The sequence below is a fragment of the Lissotriton helveticus genome, chromosome 1_1 (genome assembly GCF_964261635.1).
Source record: "Lissotriton helveticus chromosome 1_1, aLisHel1.1, whole genome shotgun sequence".
Taxonomy (NCBI): Eukaryota; Metazoa; Chordata; class Amphibia; order Caudata; family Salamandridae; genus Lissotriton; species Lissotriton helveticus.
In genome coordinates this window covers 221570347-221583078 of record NC_136057.1, presented here as the reverse complement: position 1 = coordinate 221583078, position 12732 = coordinate 221570347, and the positions used below count along the sequence as shown (strand labels likewise).

The window sequence follows — 12732 nt, the reverse complement described above, 5'->3', positions numbered from 1 at the left end:
CATGTAATGGCACTTCCTGCTATGACCATCCGAGTAACATTATTAACTGTGAAATTACTTCCTATGATGTCATTGAGCACAGAATCTAGTAATTGAACAGATTTGCATGACACTTCTAATATTACTCTTCACACACCTGCTAACCTATGAGTATCCCTTTGCAAACTATTCAACCTCTAATTCTGCTATTCCTCGTCCTGCTTTTCATTCTTCCTTCATACAAACTGTATTTCTAGTGTTTTGATCTAGTATCTTTTCTATTTTTGTTACACGTTTTGTGATTATACCTCTGCACCTATGTCATCCTGACTTAGAAATGTCAATATAAACCATCTATTATAAAATCTTTGTATAAAATATTCCCTCATGAGCTCTCATGACAACACCACCTTACTTCAGTTTACTCCCATCTGCAGGTCTCCAGTGCTTCTTGGGAGAGGTCCTGTTGAATGAGGCACGCTTAAGGCACACAAGGACTGAAATGACAACACTGATCACCTTCCACCAGGACAAAGAATCATGCATTCCCATACCATGTCCAAGGTGAAAAGCTTTGACTTGAATAAAAGAAAAGCATGAAATTGCATTATTTAAGAACATTGATTTTTTTTTTTTCTTGAAGAAAAATATTTATCAACTATAAGGCAGGCTCAATATAGATGAAAAAAAATGGGGAAAGTGAGCCGCAGTCCGCACATATGACATGCCAAATGGCTGGTTGTGAATTGAATAGATAAATGTGATCCTCTTGCATACCTGTTTAACCAAGCTGCCTGATTATAGGAAAATTGTTATCTCCATGTGCCTCATTTTTATATAGCATATGTATATGCAGATGTGCGGAGTGTAAAATTCTACATATTATTATGGTATAAAATATTGAATGTGAAGAGCATATATAGTTTAGGACACTGCAAATTCCACCAGGCTCCCTACTGTTGCTCAGGTTGGACTGGGAATAATAAATATGCTCCCTCCAGAGGCAAACACTTTCCCTAGTGTCTCTTGTGTTTTAGTGGGGAGGTCAAATCTGACCCCTCCAGAATCCACACTTTCCCTACTGCTGGTTAGGTTGGAGTGAAAGTAGCAAATGTGATCCTTTCAAAGTTTAACACTTCCCCTACTGTTGCTTAGTTTGGGGTGAGGACTGTTAATCTGATCCTTCCAAGTCTACATGTTTTTATCTGTATTCTTTTAAAACAAGTAATATATATTTTTAGTGATTCAATTGTTTTTTTGTTTTCATAATTTAATTATACTTTTTTTGGAAGGGGGTTTAAATTGTAATCAATTTATTGTGTATGTTTTCAAAATAATTTCAATATTTAGTGTTGTTATTATTTTTTATCAATAGTATACTTAATGATTGCATTTATGTATGTGTTATGTTTATTTTTAAAATGTCTTTTAAAATATATATTTATATGTTATATTTGTTAATTGTAAAATGTATTTATTATTATTATTATTATTATTATTATTAAATTAGTTTTGTAACGCGCGCAGCTACCCAAAAAGGGTTTCCCGGTGCTTAGCACACAAATTGCTAGAAATAGAGCAGTGAAGAACCATTTGCTACTAAAAAAGCCAAGTTTTAATATTTCTTCGAAAGCTGAGATAGGACGGGTCATTCTTCAGGGACACCGGAAGAGAATTCCAGATTGTGGGGCTGAGCCAAGAAAAGGAACGGCCTCCCATTCTTGCAAGTTTAAATCTGGGAATCACGAAGTCTCCGTGGGCTGTAGAGCGCAGGGGACGAGAAGGAATGTAAGGATGGATGAGGTCTTGCAGATACGCTGGTGCCAGTGAAGGTCATGTAATTATGGCGAGATGGAACCCTGTCTAGGAACTTGACAAAGAAGGCGTACTGCAGAGTTCTGGACTACCTGTAGCTTTCGCAATACCGTTTGGCAGCTACCGAGATAGAGAACATTGCCGTAATCGAGGCGAGAGGTGATGAGGGCCTGGACTACCGTGCGTTGGGTTGAGGCAGGAAGCATCCAAATGATCTTATGAAGCCACTTCAAGATCCTGAAACAGATGGCAGTAACACTCGCCACCTGTTGTCTCATAGAGAGACTATCATCAATAGTGATCCCAGATTACGGACATGGGTGACAGGTAGGGGAAAGGAACCCATTTCCTGAGGCCAGTGGTGAGGGCCCCATAGGTCCTTGTGCTTGCCCAGGATAAGGACCTCAGTCTTATCCCCATTTAACTTAAAAAAGTTAAGGAGCATCCACTCTGTCACTTGCCGTAGGCCGCACTGAAGGGCAGATGTCGTAGCGTCTTTAGTGGTGGAAAGCGAAAAGACAATCTGCGTATCATCCGCATACGAATATAGGGAACGACCCGCCTCTTCCACAATCCCCGCAAGAGGTCTGACATAGATGTTGAAGAGCAGGGGGCTTAAAATGGATCCCTGTGGAACTCCATATGCTGATACGCAGATCTTAGATGATGCCTTAGCAGAAAAGACTTGAAAAATGCGACCATCAAGGAATGAAGCAAACCAGGATAGGGCAACGCCGTCCAGCCCAAGAAACCTAAGGGCGTTAAGCAAGATGTTATGTGACACAGTTTTCAATATATCTGTCACATAGGCCATTTAATTAACTCTATGCTCCAGAATTAGGGTGTACAATGGTTTATGCACCCGGTAGGGGTTAAGAAGAATTGCCCATGTGGACTTAAGTAACTCCGTGATAATTACCTAGTGTCAGGTTAATGGAGTTCTTTTGTTTACGAAAATGTTTGCTGGTGTAATTTCTTTAGGAATAATTGGTTGAATTTTGTATGTTGTTTTTGTAAAATTGTCACACTGTACACAATTGTCTCATTGTATTATTAATTTAATTTGCACTTGATCAAAATATTTTCCTGGTGGATGTTAGGCGTATTGATTCTCAGACAAGAAATGAATATATATATATATATATATAAATTTCTTTTTTCGGCTTTACACATTGGCAAACCATAAAAGCGACATTTTAATAATACAATTTCATGTCTTAAAAAAGTAAACAAGTTACAGGCTAAAATTCGAACAAAGTCAAGTTAATACATTTAATATAATGGAGCATGTTATTTCATTGCATCATCTAAAACCACGTCCAGGATACATTTTACAGATTTTTCCTGTGCTTCATGACACATTTTAAAAAGTTCAGGACATGATAACTAACGGATTCAGATTCTAGCAATTGGAGACGAAGCATTGCAGGACGACATTGTCTCAGTCCCCAATCCCTTAACAGAGGTAGTAGCCATATTTTCCGATGGGGAAGGTGGAATTTGCAAAACAATATCGTGTGTAAATTAGTTTGTTTTGATTTTACATCGCAAGGACAAGCAGGGAAAGTTAGATCCCACCTATTTCCGTCATAAAAGGCTACTAGTCTGAAGAAGAGGTCTAGCCTGAATCTTGTCAGTAGCATCCTCTCATAGGTACTGATCTGTAATGTTAGATAAGGCTGGATAAAGTATGTGGCCTGGATCATATTGGCGTGAAGGACCGAGGGTTTCGTGGACTCAGAGGTCAACCTCAATGACTCTAGATGACTCAGTGCCAATTGTTTCAGCGCTCTCTTTGGTAAATCGATAATGCTTTTGGGTTTGAGATAATACTTCTCCATGCCTAGATCTTTAAGAAAATTTCTAATGTACCGAAGCCATGTTATGTTATTACTTCGATCGAGAGTCATTGACTCTGCTACAATTGTCTGTGTCAGTAAGTTTTTATCAGAAGTCCAGACGCGCCTACAAAGCAGTAGTGGCTGGATCTTTATAAGATCCTCTAAGTAAGGGACACCAAGTTCCAAATGAGATGCGTAGATAGAGGTGCATCTCGGTGTTGCTAGGAGGAATCTAAAAAAAGAGTTTTCTGCCACCTGAAGGGTACTGACATCGACATGACCCCAGAGGCCCGCCCCATATAGTGCGATCGCCTGACACTTTGCGCTATAGATTTTTAATAGCTCTACTGGTGCTCTTCTCCGCAGTCTCTGAGAGAAGCTCATCAGGGCCGCAGTGGCTCTTTTGAAAAGATGAAACCTTGCCTCCACTGCAGGTCGCCAGTTCAGTTTTCTGTCAATCATGATACCTAGGTACGGGTACTGAGCAGTTACCTCAAGTCTTTGACCTTTGAGATAAATGCTCTTCACTTGTTTTTTCCCACTGCCTGCTGTCATGACAAACGTTTTTTTAACGTTCACATGTAGGTCCAGCTTGCCCATATAATCAGTGTACCTATTCAGGGACTTCTGTAATTCGCGCGGAGTGCGCGCCAAGATGACGGCATCGTCTGCGTAAAGCAGAGCGGGAATCAGGTGCTTTTTTACCCATGGCAGGTCCTGAGCCCCCCTCAACATCTCTTCCTCAAGACCGTTGGTATAGAAAGAGAATAGGAAGGGGGCCAGGACACATCCCTGCCTGACTCCACGCTCCACACCAAACGATGCCGTCAACTCCCCCTTTAAGCCAAAACACACCCTCGCAGAGGCTCTAGAGTATAGTTCTCTCAAGAAATCTAAAAGGTCAGGATCCACTCCCATTAGTCTCAGAATTGTCCAGAGCTTAGCGTGCGAGACACAATCAAAAGCAGCGGACAGGTCTACATACACCATATAGACCATGTCCTTCTTTGCTTGAGTGTATTTGCCCATTAACAGACTAAGAATAAGGGCTTGCTCCACCGTACCAAACCCCTCTCGAAATCCGAACTGGAGATTGGAGATAATGCCTTTCTCCTCAGCCCACTGCTGGAGTCTCTTGAGGACTACCCTGCCTGCAACTTTGCCCAAGGAGTCCAGCAGTGAGATGGGGCGATAGCATGTAACATCCTGGCGATCCCCTTTCTTGAAGATTGGGACCATGATAGAATTGGTCCAGGATTCTATCAGTCCCACTTTTGCTGCTGCGCTACACACTCTAGTGAGAATAGGGGCCCAGAGATCTAGATAATATTTTTGAAGAGATCTACGGGGACCCCGTCTGGGCCCGGAGCTTTCCCATTTTTGCTTGCTTCTAGTGCAACTAAGACCTCAGAGATGTTAAACTGCAGAGATATTGGGTATTCAACCATTGGGAGTGTGTTTTCTGTCCCTCCTGGTGTTACTGTATTTTTAAAGATTTTTGAGAAGTGGGACACCCATATGTCTTCCTCTATAGCCACTTCTATCTTGGGACTATTAACGTCTGTTAGATAGGGAGATCTAACTGTTCGCCAAAATACCTCGCTGTTTTTGGAGAGAGCACTAGTATGGAGATCATCCCATAGCTTCTGTTTTAGTTCTTGTATTCTTAATTTGCGTGCCCTACTATATTGTTGTCTACAAAGTTGGATCTGGACCGAGTCTCTAGGTGTGTTTTTTAGTGCCAACTTTAGGTTGGTTAGGGCCGCTGTACATCTATTGTTAAACCATCCTTTGGTGGTTGTGTTCAAGCCTTTGGGATTTGCTGTGAGAAGGCTCTTAATTTTCTCCAGTATTTGGGTAAAATTATTTAGTACAGCCTCATCCGTTTCTTGCAAATCCAAACATTTAATTATATTTGCATAGGCCTTTTTTACCAGTTTTCCGGTAATTTCAGCCGGATTTAGCTTCTCCCATTTTAGTGTGTATCTATTTGTTTACCCATCTCCAATTTGTTCTGGGCGAGTGTTTTCTCTATGGTTGTGATTAGGGGTTTGGTCTGATTTAAGTGGAGAACCATCCTCAAGGCGGAATGATCACTTAGAGTATTATTCCTGACCTTGAAAGATCTAGCTCTGCATACCAGTCCAGACGAGAGAAGAATGTAATCAACTGTCGTCTGGGATCCCCTGCCGACATAAGTTGGTTGCAAGGAGTTTGTCTCTGGGCTTGACCTATTGGCTATTTCGAGATCTAAATCCGATAGCATGTTATTCATGGCAACCCCCGCTTTAGTATGGACAAAATGCATCAGGGGGGTGTCATAATCGTCCGTTATCCCACATTGATTTTTCTCAGCATGTGGGCATGGATATAAATTAAAGTCCCCTCCCCAAAGAAGATGGATTACCCCTTTTCCTGTCCTAGATTGACGGAACTGGATTATTTTCTCCTGTATGTTAGAGAGAAGGGTCAAAAATTGTCCCTCTTGGAGGAGGAGCTACGCTGGCAACCAAGAGGGCCGCGTAAGCTCCCGGCTCCGCCGACCTCCGCCAGCAGCTCGAATATCCTGCCTTTCATCCTGAACTCACACCAGATTTTCTTGTTCGTGAAGTTTTTCTGCCTCTGAAGGTGCAATCCCGAGTTTTCTATCTCATCGGCTGACGAAGATACGCCGTGTTTCTATTCTCGGCCTAACAACGTGTGGAAGCCAGGGCCTTGATTTTTAGCCTACCCGGGTTGGAAGTGATCAACATCGGCCGTGAGACCTGGACTGAGCCCGGTCTCCCGAAGTGTGCCGTGAATTGTTGATTTTTGGTGACAATCCTGTGCATGACCTACTCCGAGGACACACCAGCGTGTCACACCGGCTGCCGTGGTGGGGGTCCGGTGCCCGGGGACCTTGTTGCCCTCCCGGGGTCGGCGGGCTGGGGCCCTCGCTGACGGCGAAGGTGTGTTCTGCTAGACGAGGAGCGCCCACTGTTCAACATCGGATTTGCGTGGCTTGTTACCCCGGAGCAGCCGGCCTCCAGGGTTCAAGTCCTGCTCTGTCGCCTACTGAGAGGGGATGGAGCGGACGGAAGGCGCGCCATCGCTGCAGGCCGTTATGGCCACCATTGGGGCACTCCATTCGCACTCCATCACTGTGTTCCGGACACTGAATGTGAAAGTGGACGGTATCCTGGAACCGGAGGACGACTCCTTGTTAATTTTCCAGCTAACTGTGGTACCAGCGGTGCACCGAACGTCTGGAATCGAGGTCCCCGTGCAGATCCCGGATTCAATGAGCCTTGGCGGTCCCCAATTAGCAACAAGCCAGCCCGTGATTATCTCCAGCGTCTCCTGCTCGATTCTGCTGCCGCCTCATACATCTATGGACGGTCCTCTGCATGGTAACATGTTTCTCATTGACTGTTTGAGACACGCTGTTCTTGGACACCTTTCCTCGTTCGATCTGTGAACTTTTATCCGGTATTCGATCCCACTGTACTGACATGAACTTTTATGAACGCTTTGACTTTTCCTTCAAGATGGCGGCTCGGGTGAAGAAGACTCTTATGAAAGATCGTACTGGTCAGGGTTGAACTCGATCGCTTAGATCTGATATAATAGCTTTATGCAATGCCGGGGTTGTGCCTAAACTGTGACGGGAGTTGGGTGTTTTTTGACTATACTCCCCCGACTGGTTCGTATATTTTGCTGAATGTTGGCTTTATCATGTCTCGGGGTGGTCGCTGTTGGCGGGGGGTACGGGAGACCGGGAGTGTGTTTGTTTTCTCCTCCTCCGCTTTCTCTCTTTTTCCCTTCTTTTAGGGTAGTTCTTGGGCGACAGGCATGCTGCTAGTGGGATTAGGCCGTAGCCGTTGCAGGGGTGCAGGGTGGGGGGTTAGGGGAGGTTTTTTTTTATTTTGCCTTTGTTTTGTTCTATGGCCCTTTGTCTTCCTTTTTCCTTTCTACGAGAGGTGGGCTGTTTATTCTTCACGGATCCTTTATTGTCCGGGTGTTTACGCTGGCTTTAATTATCCTGTATCATTGGGGACGTGGTCGGGCGGGTGGGATTGTTTTGGATAGTATATTGGACTGTTTATCTCTCTTTTCTACTGTGCGTACTCGCGATAGGGCATGTGTTCCTTACAATGGTTGTTTTTGTATATTTCCCCGCCTGTCCCTGTTCTGCATTTTACCGTTTGACACCTGATATCTGTAATGCCTACTCTTGTCTTACTGTTAAAATAAAAAATATATATATATAAAAAAAAAAAAATTGTCCCTCTTCTAGGTTGTTATAAAGATTGATTAGAAGAATGGGGTCCTTGTTCTTAAAGGCCTGGGAGAGTATTTGGAAATTATGGTCAGACCCAAATATCGTCACTTTTAGGTGGTTCACAGTGTTTGCAATATACGTGGTCATCCCTCCCTTCGGTCTGCCTGCGTTGCAGGTCAGAGCTGGGATAAAATAAGTTTTATATCCTAGAAGGTGGAGTTCCACTGTGGACCATGTCTCCTGTAGACAGATTATTTTCCCCTGTTCCAAAAAGTACAGAGCCGTCCCATCCTCAATTTTAGGGCGGAGACCCGCCACATTCCAAAAGAAGATGGGTAAAGGCAGTAGCACTGGTTTAATCGCCACTTTATCGTTTGCTAGGGACAGTGAGTTTATTACATGGGGTGAAATGGGATTGTTTAATTCGATCACCGCTAGTGGTCAATCGACCATTTCGAGGCCACTGAATCGATTCGTCGTCGGGATATTGAACCAAGTATCCCAGCGGGGTGGCTCTCTATGGGTCGTTCTCTGCATGTATGGGCCCTGATCGTCCCATCCCCCCCTCGTATAGCGTGATCCTACTGTGTGCCAGGAGCTATCATAGTCATGACGGCGAGGGGCCACTGTTTGTCTTATGTTGCCATATTCAAAAGGCCAGGGGGCTGTAATTTCCCAGGGAGTTTCATGATCGTTAAAAGGGCCGTTGCATTGCCTTGCGGGATAGAAGAAGGAAAGTGGTTTCGTACTTATACCTCCGTTGACACTCGAGTGCTCCCAAGAGCAAATATAATCTACTACTCGGGGGTCCTCGAATGTAATGACAATACAATCTCCCGGAATCGTTTTTCTACCGTTTCCCACCCATATAGTCCAACGAACCATCAAGATCCTGGAAGGCCAAGTTGGTGGTATAGAGCGATTCGCATTTAGGGGCCTTATTTTGTAGTGACCATGTAGGTTCTGTGTTGTAATCCACCAATTCAGGGACGCCTGTCATTACTACCACGAAGGGAGATGCTTCCGGTGGCATGGCATCTCAACAGGGAGTCTACCTTCAGGCGGTCCTCTAGGGCCACCTCTGTTTGATACTGGGGGCCAGGTTTTTTTGTGCTTGAGGTTTGCAACCTGGTGTTTTGACTACCGGCGTTTTGGGCGCCGTACTTTTTGGCACCGGTTTTTTGGGCGCAGATGTCTTAGGCGCCGGTGTTTTAGGCGCCGGTGCTAATACTACCGGTGAATTGCCCTGTGGGAAAGTTATAACAGTATTAGTGGGGATTTTTGCTAAACGATTTTTATTTGTTATTTCGGGAGCTGTTGATTTAGATATTAGATTTGACGGTATGGGTACATTGTTTTGTGCGACTGGATGATTGGAAAGAATCTGTTTGTTGACCTTGTTTCCCCCCTTTTTCTGTTCCCCCGGGACTTGCATCGGCTTTATGTGTTTCGCAAGATTAGTTAGCTGATTCTCTATGTGCACCAATCTTGCTTCTACTGCCTCAAATAGAGATTTCAATATGTCTTTGATGTTATTTAGAAGCTGCGAATTATTACTAACAATTGTGTCATTACTACAGGATAGAGGGATGGGAGATTCTAGGCTGATAAGGTTAGATGAGTCATGTACTGAATGATTTATAATTGCATTGACTACTATCTGTTCCGGCCTAGGCAGTACGTTCTCTATCGTAGTAGCCATATCTCTAATCTCAGTGGTATTGGAACTTTTCCGGTCATTTTTTCTTCTACTTATTGCACCCTCAGGGGTGGGGGAATCATATCGCCCGACGCCCGAGCCATGTTGATTTTTACCACGGGCAATAAGATTTAATGTCTATTTTGTCCGATGGACAAGTAGACATTACATCGCGTAAAAAAATCGTGTAAAAAAGACAGGCTTTCTGCACTCTGGGACTCACAACCAATCAAAAAGGCCGGAGACACTTTTGAGGCCTCTGATTGGCTAGCAGCCCATGACTGGTTCTACCCAGTGATTGGCTGGGGGACTGAAACGTCAGTCTCAACAAGCGGCAGGGTACGTAATCTGGTGTCTCTCTTTCTAAATATCAATGGGGTGGACGTGCAGAACCATGAGGAAGCTGTCTCCATTTTATCACTAGAGGGCAGCACAAATAGCTCGCTGCTGGGGTGCGACCTGAGACCGAGGTGAGTAAGAAGTGTAGCATTAATGTTCCTAGGCTAATGCAAAGTCAACTTGCGGCATCAGGGCTATAGGAATGCAGTTAACTTTATCCTCTCTTCTTGCAAAGGAAAAAAGAAACGCAAACATCCTGCTGAGAGCTCAACTGATCCCAGTCAAAATAACGGTATTATGCTAGTGTCCAGTTCCGAGACAACTCGAGAGAACAGAGCGCGCTAACATGGGGTTTGGACCGGACTGTTTTTTAAGTGGAGCTCTGCAATGTAACTACACATTTTATACTAAATTTGCCATTTAAGAATTGTTCGTAAACATGTAAAATTCCCGCGCTTAGTATCTCAGCAATACCACGTTGTAGCATTAGAGCAAATTAGTAGTTTTACCTCGTATTGTCCTTGACAGCTGGTGGATTGTAAAACTGGTGAGGCGGATGGGTGATTTGTATTCATTTCCTTTAGGGACAGAAGTTGCAATCAGTTACCTGCACAGCGCCTGATTGAAGTCGACTACTTTTTGCCCGGAAAATAATTGAGATGGTGAACAGGGAGCCTCTGTATGCCGTTATATAATATGTGTAAAGATGAAGAGATGTTGAAATGCCAGTGTCCCGAATCAGTCACATAGCGCACACACTCATTCATGGGGGGGGGTAATAGAGTGTGCGCCTCACATTTCACCCAATGTGACATGAGTGAACAGGATCTGTCTCGTTCTCTCTCCTTCGCATTATTTTTCTCTCATCCACCAACATTTCATTCTCTCTTTCCTGCTATTTTCCGGGACCATGTGCCTGTGTAATCACATTTTAAAATAACTGCTTGGCTTTTGAGGACCCCGAGAGCTGTATGAAGCCACGTATACAGAGCTGTTTCATTGCCCCTTCCACCTCCGGGGACCAGAACCTCCTTCAGCAGAGACCCAGTGGCATCTCACAGCTTCCACCTCAACCCGAGCCACTCAAAGGCTGGCTCGGCTCTTTTGACAGTTTGATGTTGTCTCTGGTGGAGTTCAGTGGCCTGCAGGAAGGCTGCCTGTGGCTAGCATCAGAAATCTGCAGCAAAACGTGCACAGTCACCTGTGCACAGGGATGCATGTGCAGTCTGCACTTGTGGGTGCCTGTGCCTAGGACGACTTGTCAGAGAGATTTGTGCCTGCTTTGCTAAATGTTCACTGGTTGGCCAGTGCAAGAACTAATAGAGGTTTCATAATGTCTCACTGATTATCGTTTCAATTAAAGCTCTCCATTTGACATGTAGTTTACCTTGAAGGTGAAAGACCATAAAAACTTAGAATATACATATATCTTTATATATATATATTTTTTTTTTTAGCCACTGCTTTGACCCCGCCTCCAGACTCACTAACACTGCCTCCCCCATTTCGTGCAGGCTCACAGTTCCTATACATTTTTTTATGCAATTCAACCACTGAGCAGACAGCACATTCTCCAGCCTCGCAAGCTGTTCCTGCTACCACCGCTGCACTCACACTGCCCTTTGAATGCAGTATTCAGGAATTTCTGCCATGGGGTTTGGAGAGTAGGACAGGAGAAGAGGTATGGCCAGGGCCTCCTGTCACAGACTCCAGACTGAGTGAACGGATTAAAGAGTCCCCTTATTAGGAAGAGAGAGTGGGGCTGCCCTAACATTTTACCAATCACCATCCCTAGGCCCTTCACACACACACACCACACACATACATACCTACCCCGCTCCTTACTTCCCTGTTACAACCAGAGCTGCCTGACTTTGAACCTTGGGGACCAGGTTTGAATCTCAGCATTGCTAAACATCCTGTGATTTGGGGCAGATCACTCAATCTGCTCTGGCTTAAAACGAAAAGTGAACATGACCTTGTGTAATGTAACTGGTGCTCATGAGAAGCACTCCAATACCTTTTGGTCGTGATCGTAATATATAAACAAACTGCAAAAAAAAAACCCGTACCAGGCTCATGTGACAAGCACGATGCTTTCCTTTCACAGATGAAGCAGACTCTGAAGCTTTCCCATTTTTAAAAGTGAAAGGAAAGAATCCTGCAGCTTGAACTCCGATTCTACCACCATCAGTGCAAAAGGTGCAAGGAAAGTGCCTCAGTGTTTAGGCCTGTGTTCTTGCTTGATAACATAACCTGCATTTGTAAAGCACACATTCATCCAGAGGGGTATTTTTGCGCGGAATAATAGATGTTTATTGTTACCCAAGTCAATGGTACTAATTTTATCGACCTCAGAAGGATGAAAGGCTAAGTGCACCCGGTGGGATGTGAACTTGTGACCATGAGGTCAAACACAGGGCCCTACAATGGACGCATTCGTCCACCAAGCCACCAGGCCCAATATGTCACTAGAGAACATAGAATAAGTGGTGCTTTTGGGTGTTCAGCGGAATTTAAAAATCTAATAATAGCTGAAGCATAAACAAACTTCATTCGCCAGATAGCATTTGACTATTCAAGAGGCCAGGACAGTGTTTCCAACTCTACTATGACTGAGCTTAGGCGTCCTTGCTAGGTATGACATGAAATGTTGAGTGGTTGCAGTTACTCACTAGCCCCCATCTCAATGATGCTCAGCTCTTCACTTGTATATTTACTGTCTTTTCAACCTAACACTCCTTCCCTTCGCTTGCTTTCCAGCTGTGTGTCTGTGAAAATGTTCACAAGTAGCTGCT

General features: G+C 44.2%; 1 protein-coding gene across 5 annotated transcripts in view; it reads left to right on the top strand.

Annotated features, from left to right (window-relative positions):
* LOC144786304 (glycine N-acyltransferase-like protein 3) overlaps positions 1-12732 on the top strand; it is a 125425-nt gene that overhangs the window by 86703 nt on the left and 25990 nt on the right. For all 5 annotated transcript variants that reach the window (XR_013602220.1, XM_078665332.1, XM_078665333.1 and 2 more), the window contains one exon: positions 417-543. Coding sequence is in view for 4 of the 5 variants with exons in the window: in XM_078665332.1 (XP_078521458.1) it covers positions 417-543 (127 nt within the window). In the remaining variant the exon portion in view is untranslated. The remainder of the gene's footprint in view (positions 1-416; positions 544-12732) is intronic.